This window comes from Rhizomucor pusillus, assembly GCF_041956525.1.
Source record: "Rhizomucor pusillus strain CBS 183.67 unplaced genomic scaffold VTP01scaffold_2, whole genome shotgun sequence".
In the NCBI taxonomy this organism is placed as follows: Eukaryota; Fungi; Mucoromycota; class Mucoromycetes; order Mucorales; family Lichtheimiaceae; genus Rhizomucor; species Rhizomucor pusillus.
This window is the reverse complement of record NW_027192144.1, coordinates 665,156-679,530: the sequence shown is the minus strand read 5'-3', so window position 1 is coordinate 679,530 and position 14,375 is coordinate 665,156. Positions and strand designations below refer to the sequence as shown.

Here is a 14,375-nt window from a genome sequence, read left to right as displayed (position 1 = left end):
TAGTTGCCTTCACGGTGAATGTACTATACCCCTTTCCTTGTACGCAGCGCTGTATATTGCCTCGGTTATGACTGGGCCGGTCAGAAATGAATAAGCGGATTCCGCCCTCGCTCGTGGTCTTCCATTTACCTTGCAATGCTAGAGTCTGCGCTTTCCCCATCTCTGCACCTTTCCAAATGGATAGTCTGGACTCTTACCAAAAGAATATTTCTGTTTGCTCTCTTAGATACCGCTCCCGTGTTTCTTATCCTTTTTCTTCCTTTTGCAACATTGCGTACGCAAGTATGACGGACGAATTCGATATATATGGTGACGATACTTTTGACAATGCAAGTACTCCCTGTTTGAAAGATAAATGCATCCGCGAATATATTAATCTACGAAAATAGGTCGACGATATTTTAGGCGAAATCGTCGGCGAACCATCAAGCACAAGAGAACCCAAACGACGGAAAACCGACCCAAAGGCCGAAAGAGACGATGATTTATTCGAAGACTTTGGAGAAATTGATAAAAAACATGAACACCAGCAGCAACAACGGCAGCAGCAGCAGCAGCAGCCACAGCAACGGGTGCCGAGTCGATCACCTAGGCCAAATAAGCAACCGGGTAAGCCTCTTGGATATCAGAGATTCGCCCTTTCAACAACGAAATATTGATCGCCTCGCTACAGAACTTGAAAGTGAATCAAGAACATCGTCCATGTCAGTATCATATTCGTCACAGAATGCAGCAACGCCGAGAGCGCGTACAGAATCGCCAGCGGCTAAGCGGGAAATACCATTATCCATGACATCCCTGCGAGGTGTCGTATCTCATCCGACAAGCGCATTTTACCTAGGAGAAGTCGCATGGGTACGTGTAGATGGAAGAATTGCTGCAGTGAGCGAACCCAATCTAACGGTGTTCGTAGTATGTGACAGACGAAGACATAAAAGCTCCTCTGGTGGCGGCAGGACTTGCTTCAGAGCTAAACGATTTGACATTTCAAGAACACAAAGTCAATGGAAAGTCTAGAGGGTAAGCATCCAACTTGCATGTAAACTGAAGCATATGTTTAACTCATACGACGTTGCAGGGTATGCTATCTTGAATTTCCAAACGCTGAAGTTGCAGCTCAAGCCAAAGAAGTATACGATCGAAAGTAAGTCTTTATTTAAGATATATGCTGTATCAGAAAGCATATACTAAGAATCGTGTTTTAGCATGATAGATAACAAATGGGTTATCACACGCTTCACAACTGCACAGAATCCATTCAAACATCTTCCTAAAGGTATTCGATATATCTATTGGTTTTTAGTGTTGAAGCTAACTATTGATGTTACGTAGAACCGGTTCCAAAATCACAGCGTATGCAACAAAACAGAGTACCAGGCGCGAATCCCATGATGGGCGGAGCATTCAATCCTATGATGGGAGGTGCTTTCAACCCCGCGTTTTCTGGTATGGGCATGCCCGCATACGGCGGTTTTAATCCAATGACTGCTGCTGGACGAGGAGGTTTCATGCCCGGTTTCGATAACATGATGGGAATGGCAGGCGGCAACCGTGGCGGAATGCGTCCTGGAGGTGGCCAAAATCAATACATGAATCGAATGGGCCGAGGCGGCGCAATGAGTGCGGGAGGAGGAGGTAATGGATTACAAGAACATAGCTGTTGTTTTGTTCTAACTTAAGTTTTCTCTACCAGGCATGTACCTTAATCCAGCATTTTTTGATCAGCAGCAAGGCTTCGGCAATGCGAGCGGCGGCGGCAGCGGATAAAATTACTGTGGCGAAAAACTTGATTGCACAATCCTTCCCAGTTTCCTTGAAATAAAATCACGGATGTTTCTTTCAGAACCCTCAAGTTTCTACTCCAAATTCACTTGTAGTTGAATGACCTAATAAAGCAGATCATGCACTTGCTGTACAGTTCTTTAACGTCGATGTGCTATCTTTATCTTCCTCTGTTATTCAAACAAACTTGGACACTATGTGAGTTGTCTAGTAGCAATTTCAACAATGGAAAAAAGTATAATGGGAGGAATGTGAAATCTGCAAACGTACTGAAAGCCGCATTCAAACAAAGCGGACTTTCGCCCTGCTACTGGAAGCTCTGCTACCTTTATTTCATCGATCGTGCCATGACAACCGAAGAGAGGGGTCGCGATGCAGCGCGCGTTACCATGGATCCCGAGCGCTTGGAGCAACATATAAAGAGAGCGCAGGAGGTTATTGAAAACGACAAAAAAAGTGTCCCACCATTCTGGATCAACAAGTACAAAAAGGAGGCAGCAAGGAACTGGGATATATTTTACAAGCGCAACACGACGAAGTTCTTCAAAGACAGACATTGGACCGATAGAGAGTTTGAAGAATTGAGGTCCACCGAAAAGGTATCTAGTAGAAATGCAAAGACGAGTCGAATCCAATCTTGATCTAAGCAGTATTCGCAGTTAGTGTGCTTGGAAGTCGGATGCGGTGTTGGCAACTTTGTGTTTCCAGCTCTTGCTGACAATCCAAACCTTTTCATCTATGCATGCGATTTTTCAAAGCGAGCTGTGGAAATGGTTAAGAGCAATGAACAATATGACGAGTCAAGATGTAAAGCATTTGTATGCGATTTGACTGTTGATGCACTTACAGACATTATTCCACCCGACAGTCTGGATTTGGTAACAAAAAAAGGGCTTTGATAGTAATAAGTTGCAGCTAAAATATGCATAATCTTTTTGAGGTATCTGTTCTCTTTGTGTTCTCAGCTATCCCACCTGAAAAGATGCATTTAGCCATTCATAATATATACAAGGTTGGTGAAGAACAGATCCATCGCCTGGTTCAATCCTATTGTATTCTAAGTCTGTTGATAATGTTAGGTTCTGAAACCAGGCGGATGCGTCCTGTTCCGTGATTACGGCTTATACGATCAAGCACAGATCAAGTTTAGCGAGTCCTCAGAACAGAAGAAGCTTGATCAGAATTTCTACGTCCGGCAGGATGGTAATTTCATCGGTCAAATATGGAGAGTTTGTAGATATCTGATAGAATTGCTTCTAGGCACTATGAGCTACTTCTTTTCTGTTGAAGATTTGCAAACTCGCTTTGAAAAGGAAGGATTCCGAACTTTAGTAAACGATTACGTTTACCGAGAGACGACCAACAGACGTCTCGAGATGAAGCTTGACCGGATATTCGTCCAGGCAAAATTCCAAAAGCCGTGATAGAGGTGTATACCTATTAGCATTTTTCATACATATAAGCCGTAATTCTTGTTATTTACAAATACATTCATCCCATCACATCGGACAAAATGATGACAATACATTGAAAGCATCCACGAATTGCTGTATCTGTATATTTTATATTCTCGGATACATTCTCATTTCTGCCATTTGATAAATGTTAAGCGTCATCGCACCCTGAATAAAGGCTTTCAAGTACACGGGACTTCCTCTTGGCGCAGACTGAACCAAATCCAATTTATTCATGGAGGGTGCTTTATCGACTGCCTTTCCTGTGCTCGATTTCTTAAAACCTTTTTAAGTTTCTGGGAAAATGTTCTAAAGTAAAAAGTGAAACATGGTTCCCAAAAGGATTTAATTGGCCAACTGAAAATTTTGCCCGCACCTCGAGCTCGCTACGGCTTTCTTTCGGTCCTCTGTTTGTGTGTATGGATTCCAGAAGAGGCGGTTACACTACTCTGCGCTCGATCAAGACAGTACCACCTTTAAGCGAATATTACCGCGTCAAACCCTGGAATCAACGACCGAATCTCAAGGAACCAAAAAGGGCGCGATGCGTATTTTGCAAGATAGATAAGCCGCCAAGCGAGTTCTCTGAGCCGCAATGGTTAAAAGCCGTACAGAACCAGCGTGCGCCGCCTGGCAAAGCCAAAGCTGTAACCTGCAAGGAGTGCACAGACAGCCAAACGGACAAGATCACCTGTCACACCTGCACGAAACTCAAATTCAAGACAAAATTTTCAAAACGTCAGCGGCGGCACGGCACCCAAGCTCGATGCAGGGACTGCGTACGCAAGATGCAAGAGGAGGATCCAAACGATTCCGAACCCAGCTCGTCCGACAACGACGATCTAATTATGGAGCACCCATACGATTTTATTAAAGTTGTTGCACCATATACCCCTTTTCTTTTTCCTCTCTCTCCAGCGTGTATATCTACATTTAAATTTCCTATATGTTGTCAATACAATACCAAGTATCCAGAGCTTATCGCACAGTCTAAAGCTAGCATGTCTCAGCGAAGAACATAAGAAGATGATTTTAGATTGAAAAGATAGACTCTTTTTTATTGTTGGAGCAGTTGATGAAACATTTCCTTCAGAGATTCGAGTTCGTCTACAACTTTGTGAGCATGGACTGCAACTTCTCACTCAAGAAGGGCTGTTTTAAGCTCATGGACAGGGAACAGTGAGACCAGGACTGAGATAAATGGGGCTTCAGAGCTAAGTTTGTCTCCTTGATGATTCTGCCTTTCATCTTCTATAGTCTGCATCGAGCATCTTCCACGCCTCTGGTGGTTTTTTTTAAAGCAGATCATCGAGTTTGGACAAGCCAGGCTCTCGGCACTTGGAAAAGGTGTTGAGCGAAAATCTTCTGGATAAATTACAGACTTACATTGTTTCTACACATCGCCTGGCTCTCATACATAACTCTCCATTCTCCGGAGGGTTATTCCTCCCAAGTATCCAAGTCGTGCATATGAAATGACTCCCTTGGCCCTCATAAACCTCCATTCTCCGGCGGTTTGTAACTGGCATTCGCAAAATAAACACATACTTGATATCTGATTTCAAATCTTTCCTGATCACGGAAATAAGAACAATTTCAGAACCGTAGCGATCGTCTTGTGTATTGCATGGAACCAAAGCATAGAGTACAACAATCTAGCCCAATCTATGTATTTATCTTACAATTACACACTGGGATCGTATCCGTGCTCTTCGCAGAGGACGCGGAATTTATCCTTGAGTGAATCCAAATGGAGGTAAGTGCCCTTAAGGTGGCGATCACCGCTTTTAGGGTCGAATGCTGTTCGACCATGCAGCACACGTCTATTGGCAAACAGAACCAGCTGTCCGGGTTGCATAGTAAGCTGAAATCGTAGCTTTTCATCTTCAATCAAATCTGCAAACTTTTGGAACGCATCGTAAAATTTCACGGCTTCCTGATCTGTCAAGTTGTCAAGCGGGCCTTGGAATTGAGGTGCATAATTGACATGTCTGTCCCATGCAGGACCGTTGTCTGTGTCGCCAGGCACAATCGTGGGCCTTCTAAAGTACATGTGATGTCCATCGTTCACATAGTGAAATGTGACAGGCTGCTCCGTTAAAATTTTGTACGCGTCTGGAAACTTTTGCTTCAAGGTATCCACGGCCTTGAACGAGTCAACAAAGATCGAGGCACCACCCGTCACACTGTTCTTTAAGCTGTGTAAAAGCTGTATACCAGGAGGACAGTCCAAATACATAAGGTCCATGTGGAAACCGAGATACAGGCTCGTGTATGCAATGTTGCGCGATCTAGCAACGTTCTTCACATCAAAATCTCTACCGTAGAACGTTTCATACACAGGACCAATTCGTTCTGCTACGGCTGTCGCGCTTTCATCCTTGCAGGGAACATTTTCCAGGAAGGCAAGGCCGCTGTTATACAAACGCTGGACAATTTCGTGGAGGCCCGCATCTGTGTTCATGTAATCATCATATGATACCCATTTAAGCTTGTATTCATCCCGATCCCATGTTTGTGGCGTGATATCGTTGAAACGGTACGCATTGCTTGCCTCCCCTGATGCATATCGACGAAGCCAATGTAGTGGATATTGGCTGATATGCACTTTGTCTTGCTGTTGGTGTCGCAGTGGTCGGTCCCACTCTACTAGAAGGTGGTCGCCCTGTACCTTGAACCCGGACGGACGAATGTCAACAGGCACGTCTGCCGAGGAATGGAGTTTCTGTCTGTTTGTTGGGTGGATGCATTGATCGCATTGGCAATTGTCACGAAGCCAAAGGTAGCTGTAGCTAGAGCTTTCCTTGCCCCAGTCTACTCTGAGCGACGTGTCCCCAGACCCGACCGACGTTGGTTGAGTGCTGTACGCTTTCCTTTGTAATAGTGGAAAAAGAGCTCCTCGCTGCACAGTCAGCAGGTTTCGACCTTGAGCTAATGACCTTGACCGCAAGAACAGCAATGGACTCTGCATTGTCGAGAAAGGAACGAGGACGGCAAGTCTGTGCGACTTGGCTATTTTGCGGGGAAGAAGACTAACTTCTTCCGATCTTTTTCATATCCAAATTAGAAAGAACAAGATGCATGTCCAGCATTTCTTTTGAGCTACTTTCTCACAATTCAACAAGGTATACATGTTTTCATCGATCTGAGGAATTGCAAGAATGGATGTATTACAGTCATGCGATGTAATTATATACGGAGAGATATATGAGCAATCAACTATCGTTACTGTTGCTGTTGTTGCATTTGCTGTAATTGCTGAGCTGCAGCCTGCGGGTTAGACAGAATCTGCGTCAAGCTAGGCATGCCTGTTTGCGCTTGGTTCATCTCCTTCATCATTTCAGGATCTACGTATCTATTCAGTTTAGATATACAAATCCTAAAAACTCGATCATATCTCGCATTACCCATGTTGGCCATCATCTTTGGAAGCACCAGCATCATGACGGCACTGAATCCAATCATCAAAAACATTGGGTTCTTGAACATTCCCAGCAAATTGAACTTTTGAGGCGTGGTAAAGTAGTTGGCAGTAGCTTTTGCACGCAGTTCAAACGGATAATCCAGTGAAAATCCGCGGGAATCCCACAATGAGCCGTACTGCGTGTATGCGCCGCGAACCTTGGCATCGTCTGCCTGAATGTCAACGCGCACCTGTAACATTTTGTGCAATATTGTTAGAGCTACGCGCTACTGTGTAAAGTGGTAATCGTACCTTTGGAAAGATAAAATCGGCGGATTGGATTTCGAGAAGATACGAGCCAGGTGCGATGTCGTTGCTGCAGAAACCCACACGCGTCAGTGTACAATCTAAAGATAACGTATCGAAAAAAAAATCATACAATTCAAACTGCCCGTCAGCTCGAATCAATGCAGTGTATTTTCCACCGTCAAGCACAGCTCGCGTTGAAGGTCGCAATAACCGTACATCTGAAAGCATCGAGTCAATCGCGGTTCTTGTAGAATGACCTAAGCATTCTTACCTGAAAGTATGCTGTTTGCTCTTATTGCACCCTTGATGTTCGCACACGAGACCAATGACGATAAGAAGGTCCTATTGTAATGGTTATCATGATGGCAAGATCTGATTCGCGTAACTGAATCCCATCTTACACTACGATCAGCAGCAGTAGCTTGTTCATATTTGAAAGTTATTTGGTGTCTCTAAAGATCTCAGACAATCTTGAAAAACCCAGTGCGCGCATTGGCAGAAATGTTCGTTTCCAGGTGATTTCAATAAATGTCTCATTTTTTAGAGAATAATAAAATACATAGATTCCTGATGACTGAATATTGCAGGTAGACACGTTTTCAATAAGGGTATTAGGCGCAAGGACCCCTGCGACCCAAAGACATATAAGTTTACATGTGCGTTTTGTCTCTTCTTCAGCAACGCATCATCATTTGTCAACTACACGTTGCCACGTTGCATCTACTATTATCCAGTGTTTAGATATTTAAGATGAGTATATATCCAATTGAAAAGCAACAGAAAAGGTATACGTTGTAAGTCCTTGAGTTGATCTCAGGTGTGTGTGTCACCACCCAAAAGTTCGGGTTCGAATTCAATGCCAATTTCAAGACTCGATCGGGTGTTGCTTCTCCTGCGCATGCCATGGAATCCCTGAGGACCGTGATATCGCGACTCTTTTCTGAAGCACAGGATTTCAATGCTTCGGTAGGTCGGCGAGCGGCGATCAGCATTGAGCTTCAAAAAGTCTAACGTTGGACGTCTAGCCTCTCGAGTCGGCTAGTCATCAGAGCACCGGGTTAGTTCAAGACCTTTTTCATCGATCTAATTGACACGACTGACGTGCATTGCAGCTTCTTCAGTAGAAAACCGCCCAAAAAGAGACGAGTCAGTCTCTTGCATCCGGAAACGTCTGAATTGAGCATAGATCAGCTGCCAATCTATGATAGTTCCATGGTCGCGTTTCCGTTGCAAAGCAGCCGCATCGACTATGACGTTCTAGCAAATGACTTTCTACGATCTTCGATTGTTGGCAATATGGTATGCATCAACGGTTTTGCACCAGAGAAATTGAGCTTACAACTGACGTTACGGTAGGCCGAGCAACTAAAAGTCATCATCCTCAAATATCGAGAACCACCGTTGACGCTCATCAAAACGACGCGCCTTTTGACGTTCCTGCACCATCTGCTGCAAATTGTGCCTATATCCCAAAAGTCTAACAGTTTGCGCTCGGTATCGCCCGTACCCATGGCCGATATCCACCAACAAACCTTCCCCCTTGGACAGCTATTTGAAGATTTAACGGCAACCTTATCGCTGCGACCTGTCCCGAATCAGAATCCATCAGCACTCTCAATATGGATCGTTACAGTACAGTTCATGCTGTCATGCTTGAGGAGCAGTAGCCAGCAGGCGTTATACAATGCAGGGATTACGACTCCCGTTATACTAGGCATCATCAAACATATCTTGCTCGAGCTTACGAGACTGCCATCTGACAATATGGATCCACTTCAAAAGCAATGCTTCAAAGTTGGGAAGGAAATGCTCGATATCTTTTTAATTAGAGATCCAAATCAAGCAGGAGTATCAGAGCAATCAAGTACCCTTAAACACCAGCCGCTGTTCGCGGCTTCTCAAAGCGGTACTCCCAGTGTTGGCACAGTAACCTTTTACGATGTAATCAAATCTGTAAGCTTTATTGTTGCGTTAAGGTTCATACTTTATTATTTCTTACAAGTGCCTATTCAGTTTCCCGAGTTGTATATTCACTTCTTGCATGCGACTCAATCACTGGCAGCACCGCAGCCTGAAATATCTAATCACAACGTATGGCTCATGACCTTACATTACATGATCACTTCTATTATGCAAGATCACCGTCTCTTGGAGCAGATAAAAACTGAAATGGCAGTCAATATCATTAAGCATTTGCTGCGCGAAATCAATAAGCTGCCAGCAAGTCTCACGACAGATCAAACCAATTGCCTTAATAAGGCAAAAGAGCTTATAAATTTGTTGCTGCTTGGACCGGCAGGGGATGGCGCCGGCGTCGTATCGCATTATGATATCATTGTGGCAGTAAGTCATTAGAAAAATCGTTGTGGATATTGTGATTCACCTTGGTTGTTAGTTACCGGATGTCTATGGTCACTTTTTGCAAGGCACATTTGCTCAGCGAATCCACTGGACGATGGAAAAATTCATCAATGAACTGGGAAAGCGACGTCGTCATCTAGCATTTTTAATGATGCCTCCTGGTATGAAGCAATATTGTCGACAGTCGAGAGTATTAGACTTACAGAGTTTAAAGATGCATCCTGGCCATTAATTTCACAGTTAAGCCGTCGACACGAATACAATGACTTGACAACTCGCACAAGTTATCATATGTTTGAAGGCGATTTGGTGAAGTCATGCAGCCCAGTTTACTCCTCGTTCTGTCGAACTTACAAGCAGCCATAGATCGAGTTTGTCAAGGAGGGAAACTCTACCAACACGGAAACACATTTTCGTGACATGCTGTTCCAGCGAGCGTCAATGGACGAATTTAAACAGCTGGCGCTGTCGCTTACACAGAGTGGTTTCAACACATCACAGATACGCAAGGCGATGGTAGCCAAAGTCCGGGATGTGATTCAATGTATTCAATATCATAGCTCTTTTGAAAGAATACCTGGTATTTATCGCGCTTTTCGTATTGCTGTGCTGTTCACGCTAATGCTAAAAATCTTCGAACTTGAAAATAGAGAAGGGCGCAGAGATAACTGCTACCTTGGCTAGAGGAGAAGAAGTGCAAATGTTTATGCCTGATAACATGGATCTGTGGGAGCTAATGGTCGAGACAGCTGATCAATTGTATAGCTTTATATCTGCAGAGTATGTCGATGCATGGCATAAAACCATATTATCGCTGCTAATCACTACGACAGTTTCTTTTCTTACGAAGATATATTGCAGGATTTTTATGACTTGGTGTATCAGCCGAACGGTGAACCATATCCTCCTGGTGCAAAGCATCATTTGATCAAGGACAATGGACTAATATGGTTGCTACTTCAATTATTCTGTAAGGCTGCAAATTGCTTTGGTTCTATTGGAACAAATAATTGCTAACGACTCTTCTTTTAGTCATCGATAAGGTTTCTTCCAGCGTTATAGTCAAAGACTTTGAAGGAGATGAGAGACTATTTGGAAAGCTGATAGCTTTGTACAACGAGGATCAAACCCTTTCTAAGGATGCATTTTCTTTGAGGGATCTCTCATTACAATGCGCAGTAAGTATGCTCGCATCGCTAGAAACAACTGTCAATTCGTTACTCACAGCTAGCAGATGAATTTGCAAAAGGGAGTCATCAAAGATATTTCAAACATCAAGCAAAGACATCCTCAAATCGCATCATCTGTGCAATATGCCCCGGTATGCTTCCAAGTTCAGACCTATTTTTCCAACAATATCAAGAGTAAGTCTCCTCTTGTCCCGGCAACCAGACGCCGTATTCAAAAGTTTGATAGGCAATGTTTCGGATACCACGCTGTTTTCGAAGCTTAGCGATCAAGATATCATCAAAGTAGCTATGCAAAGTCAGATGCGACAAGATGTTGTACCGTATGCCTTGTACGTCAGCCTTGTCCCTAACAATGCAGAAATTGGCACGCTGGGAAACCCGGAATCGACTTATGCTATCGGAGGCAGTCTCGGCTACAAGCTACTTGACTTGCTAAGTGTGAACTCAAAATACAGGTATACATCGAACGATTTCCCATCGAGTGATAACTTGATAACGAACATGTTTTGACAGACTACTGCAGCTTATCTACAAGATGATGCTTGATAGCGAAATGGGCCCTCGCTATCATCTGAATGAAGATAGTAACAGTACACAGATAACTTGCGTTCCACCACGTGTGTTGGATGTTGTCTACAAACTTCTATACAGCGCGCCTTGCTCGTAAGTAGACTCTAGTATGAATTATTGACATTGTATGTAACTTGCTTTTTGCAGTGCTGAGCTGATGATCAAGGAAATATTCGATAAACTACGTCGGTGCGACAAGCGATTCAAAGTGAAGCATTTCGAAAACGGCGATGGTGACGAACCTACGTTGTCGATCCAGACAATGCGGTGGTTACATACTATCCTACAACTGATGAACTATCGATTCATCCGTTACTTAAAATATCCTTTTTTGCATATATATGGAGACATGCTAATCTGAAAATTCGTACTACTATTCAATCCTTAACCATTTGATTACGTTCTCTTCCTATTCATCAGGTCTTTTCCACTATATCCGCTACTCGATATCTCATCTTGAACACCGTCAAGTCTATCGTGTCCTCGAAGCTTTCGTATTTAATGTGGCAGTAAGTCCTTAAATTGGAAACTAGTATATTCTCCAAATGTAACAATGCTGTTCAGCGGATGCAAATGGATGTGAAACTGCTGCGATCATTGGATGATCCTAACCGCGAGAAACCCATCTGGTTCGCAGAGTCGGAGACCGTCGCTCGTGCTATGGTTGCAAGTATTTCTCGCCTCATTAAAACAAGGTATATATATAAACTTGCCGGGAACTACACTGATGCAACAATGCTAAGGAACTACAACAACGATACAGAGGTCAGGCAGATATCAAGACTGAGCAAATTCATCGGGTGCTCGGAAACCTGTTTGAATATAAGCTGGAATGGTCGCCAGAATCCTCGAAATACTTCCCGGAGGCTGTACGGTCCTTCTACACGGATCCTGGATCCGCCAACCACCAGATTCGATCGCGACCAACCATCAGTCCTCTAAAAATACAGCAGCTTGTTACAAGCAACAAGGCGTTCTCTGCATATTTACTGCAAGGTTCTGCAGAACATGAGCAATTTATGGTGCAATACTTTTCTTCGGTCGAGAATCAACCTAGCTTGCTATGCATTATCTGGATCTTTTCAGTTATGCGCAATTCAACGGATGGTTTCCACATGCCATGTAAAGTTGCAAAGAGCGAGACATCTAATCGAGTATATATAATTAATCTTCCTCTTAGCTATTCGAAAGCTGTTACTGCTGGCACCGCCTGCGCGCGCAGATACCTACGCTGTCGACCTCGTTGATTTCATCTTGAACATGGATTATCCTACTGGCAATGCTCATCTGGTAAGTAAAAAATACAGTACTGTTTAGAGACCTAATTTTTAAATACTATATCCCACAGCCATTCTTGCTACTGGATACCATGATATGGAAACACCAATGGGTAAACTTTACGCACGTCATATCTGCATTGGCTAAAGGCAGCGGTTCACCTGAGCGCACTGCCAAAGCATTCCGATTCATTCAGTATTTGATGCTAGAGAGCCCTGAACTTTACAACCGTGTACAGAAATGGTCATCATTGGGCTTTAGTCATCGCTACTGGACAGAAGAAGATTTCCATGAAAAGCTGATGCAGTATCTCCAAGCGTACCCCGAATACAGTGAATACGAGGCATTTGCGATGCAGTCTGGACAGCAAACTCCCATCCTAGATCCGCCGTTGCAGCCTGCAATGCCTGTATATTTTGCGAACGTTATCAGCGATTTCGTACCGTTCCTGGAAGTCCTTATTTCTAGACTGATTGAATACGCACAATCTGACTTGCTATCTGCGATTCTCGATCGTTACGGTCATCTATTTTACTATCACCCATCCCCATTATCCTACGTCTGCAACTTACTCATCTATTACTACCCGAATGAGACTCTCAGCGATCCACGTATTTGCAAACGAATTGTTCGACTTATAGGTATGAATGCCGATCTAGGCAATGGGATACTGTTTACGCGAAACTAACTATTCACAACTTTTTGAAGACTTCCAGCAGTACAACATTGCACCCGAAGTTGTCCAATATTGCCTACAAGAGGACCGGGATCCTAGCTTGTTTGACGCCGGTTACTTTGAAAGAGTGGTCTACAAATTAGCAAGCAGTAAGCAAATGAACTCTTCTTGAGACTTTTATGCATATAGAAGTAACAATTTGTGGCAGGTCTCAATCCACAAAAATGCGCACCAAGGTCCAACTCCAACCTTCCTGAACGGCATTTCCGAGAAATTGGAAGCCCTGCCATTGAAGGCATATCAATAGCTGTACTTGAGGTCATGGTAACCCCGGTACCACCCAAGACTATTGTCAAATACATCCTGGACCTCGTGCTCCAGCGCGGCCAGCGACAGGTCGGAGTGTCTGCCTTGACAATGCATGCCACAGGACTATTAATGTCCTCACTGCCGTCTGACGATTTTGTTCGGCCGATATGGGAGGAGCTCAATAATCTGGTGACTAGCAATCCATACCTGTTGGAAGTCTCTGAACCATGTCGATTGGTAAAAAGTTTCGCTGCAGTGTATACAATACTGGATTGATACCAACATTGTGCTTGTAGATCCACTGCGGTATGCCGAGACGGTCCAATGGAAAATATGTCATGTCTCAAGCATTACCGGATATGACTACGGCGGCTATTCTGAAAGACTCTGTCAGCTCTCGACTTCGCAAAGCTATGGTTTTCCCTTACATCTTCAACGACTATACATTCAATCTAGACAACTACAGCACAAACGCACCCAATTGTTTTCTGACTTTATTCCACAGTCTGCTGCATTATTCAAGCCTAGATGCTTTCGGGGTTTTGCTCGAGTATCTTCGTCAATTACGACACAGCCTAAAGACGGATGTGCAGCTTCTCTATGTTTGCTTCCTGTTCGGCCCAGCTTTACATCGCATCGAAAAACTTGACAACAACAATACAAATGCAGAGGTAGAGTCCCAGGTCCGAAATATGTTGAAACAGCTACTGATATTTGCTTTTACAAAGTTCCTAATCGAGCTGATGCACATGGTAAAGCAAGTGACTACTTTAATGGATATGAAGGACGGATGGTCAACGCAAGCATTGGAACAAGTATTTGATTTTTTGTAAGATTCACTTGGAATGTATATACACGTAAAAAGGGAACTCATATACTATTATTCGTATCAGGCATCACATTCGTGCAGGATTTGTGAAATCAGCAGATCTAGCTGGACAGCTTCGAGAAATCATCAAGTCCATGAATCCACCTATATCGCAGCGGCTGATCCGTCTTGTAATGATGTAAAAACAATAAAACCACAATCCCGTTGCAACTTT

At 43.7% G+C, this 14,375-nt stretch overlaps 6 protein-coding genes across 6 annotated transcripts; 4 read left to right on the top strand and 2 right to left on the bottom strand.

Annotated features, from left to right (window-relative positions):
• Nucleotides 1-176: 176 nt before the first annotated feature.
• Nucleotides 177-1,767, top strand: VTP01DRAFT_4342 (uncharacterized protein; the record flags this gene model as incomplete). Its single annotated transcript, XM_069383014.1, has 8 exons — nucleotides 177-329; nucleotides 390-609; nucleotides 674-855; nucleotides 914-1,020; nucleotides 1,079-1,144; nucleotides 1,206-1,276; nucleotides 1,333-1,635; nucleotides 1,694-1,767. 8 exons carry the CDS (start codon nucleotides 177-179, stop codon nucleotides 1,765-1,767), a joined length of 1,176 nt encoding a protein of 391 aa, XP_069243757.1.
• A 362-nt stretch (nucleotides 1,768-2,129) lies between these two features.
• On the top strand, nucleotides 2,130-3,206 carry VTP01DRAFT_4341 (uncharacterized protein; the record flags this gene model as incomplete). Its single annotated transcript, XM_069383013.1, has 5 exons — nucleotides 2,130-2,381; nucleotides 2,442-2,660; nucleotides 2,723-2,794; nucleotides 2,862-2,985; nucleotides 3,043-3,206. The coding sequence occupies 5 exons, from the start codon at nucleotides 2,130-2,132 to the stop codon at nucleotides 3,204-3,206; spliced, it is 831 nt and encodes a 276-aa protein (XP_069243756.1).
• Nucleotides 3,207-3,655: 449 nt separating this feature from the next.
• Nucleotides 3,656-4,258, top strand: VTP01DRAFT_4340 (uncharacterized protein; the record flags this gene model as incomplete). Its single annotated transcript, XM_069383012.1, has 1 exon — nucleotides 3,656-4,258. The coding sequence occupies one exon, from the start codon at nucleotides 3,656-3,658 to the stop codon at nucleotides 4,256-4,258; it is 603 nt and encodes a 200-aa protein (XP_069243755.1).
• Nucleotides 4,259-4,920: 662 nt separating this feature from the next.
• Nucleotides 4,921-6,207, bottom strand: VTP01DRAFT_4339 (uncharacterized protein; the record flags this gene model as incomplete). The annotated part of the gene is made up of 1 exon (XM_069383010.1): nucleotides 4,921-6,207. One exon carries the CDS (start codon nucleotides 6,205-6,207, stop codon nucleotides 4,921-4,923), a length of 1,287 nt encoding a protein of 428 aa, XP_069243754.1.
• A 254-nt stretch (nucleotides 6,208-6,461) lies between these two features.
• Nucleotides 6,462-7,378, bottom strand: VTP01DRAFT_4338 (uncharacterized protein; the record flags this gene model as incomplete). The annotated part of the gene is made up of 6 exons (XM_069383009.1): nucleotides 6,462-6,583; nucleotides 6,644-6,890; nucleotides 6,952-7,015; nucleotides 7,079-7,166; nucleotides 7,220-7,290; nucleotides 7,350-7,378. 6 exons carry the CDS (start codon nucleotides 7,376-7,378, stop codon nucleotides 6,462-6,464), a joined length of 621 nt encoding a protein of 206 aa, XP_069243753.1.
• A 473-nt stretch (nucleotides 7,379-7,851) lies between these two features.
• VTP01DRAFT_4337 (uncharacterized protein) lies at nucleotides 7,852-14,343 on the top strand (the record flags this gene model as incomplete). The annotated part of the gene is made up of 25 exons (XM_069383008.1): nucleotides 7,852-7,914; nucleotides 7,974-8,005; nucleotides 8,061-8,247; nucleotides 8,305-8,901; nucleotides 8,962-9,291; nucleotides 9,344-9,470; nucleotides 9,524-9,618; nucleotides 9,676-9,889; nucleotides 9,960-10,089; nucleotides 10,143-10,279; nucleotides 10,342-10,487; nucleotides 10,544-10,673; nucleotides 10,726-10,954; nucleotides 11,013-11,162; nucleotides 11,217-11,390; nucleotides 11,470-11,578; nucleotides 11,634-11,764; nucleotides 11,833-12,191; nucleotides 12,250-12,359; nucleotides 12,418-12,988; nucleotides 13,056-13,172; nucleotides 13,232-13,569; nucleotides 13,629-14,003; nucleotides 14,061-14,161; nucleotides 14,226-14,343. The coding sequence occupies 25 exons, from the start codon at nucleotides 7,852-7,854 to the stop codon at nucleotides 14,341-14,343; spliced, it is 5,070 nt and encodes a 1,689-aa protein (XP_069243752.1).
• Nucleotides 14,344-14,375: the final 32 nt, after the last annotated feature.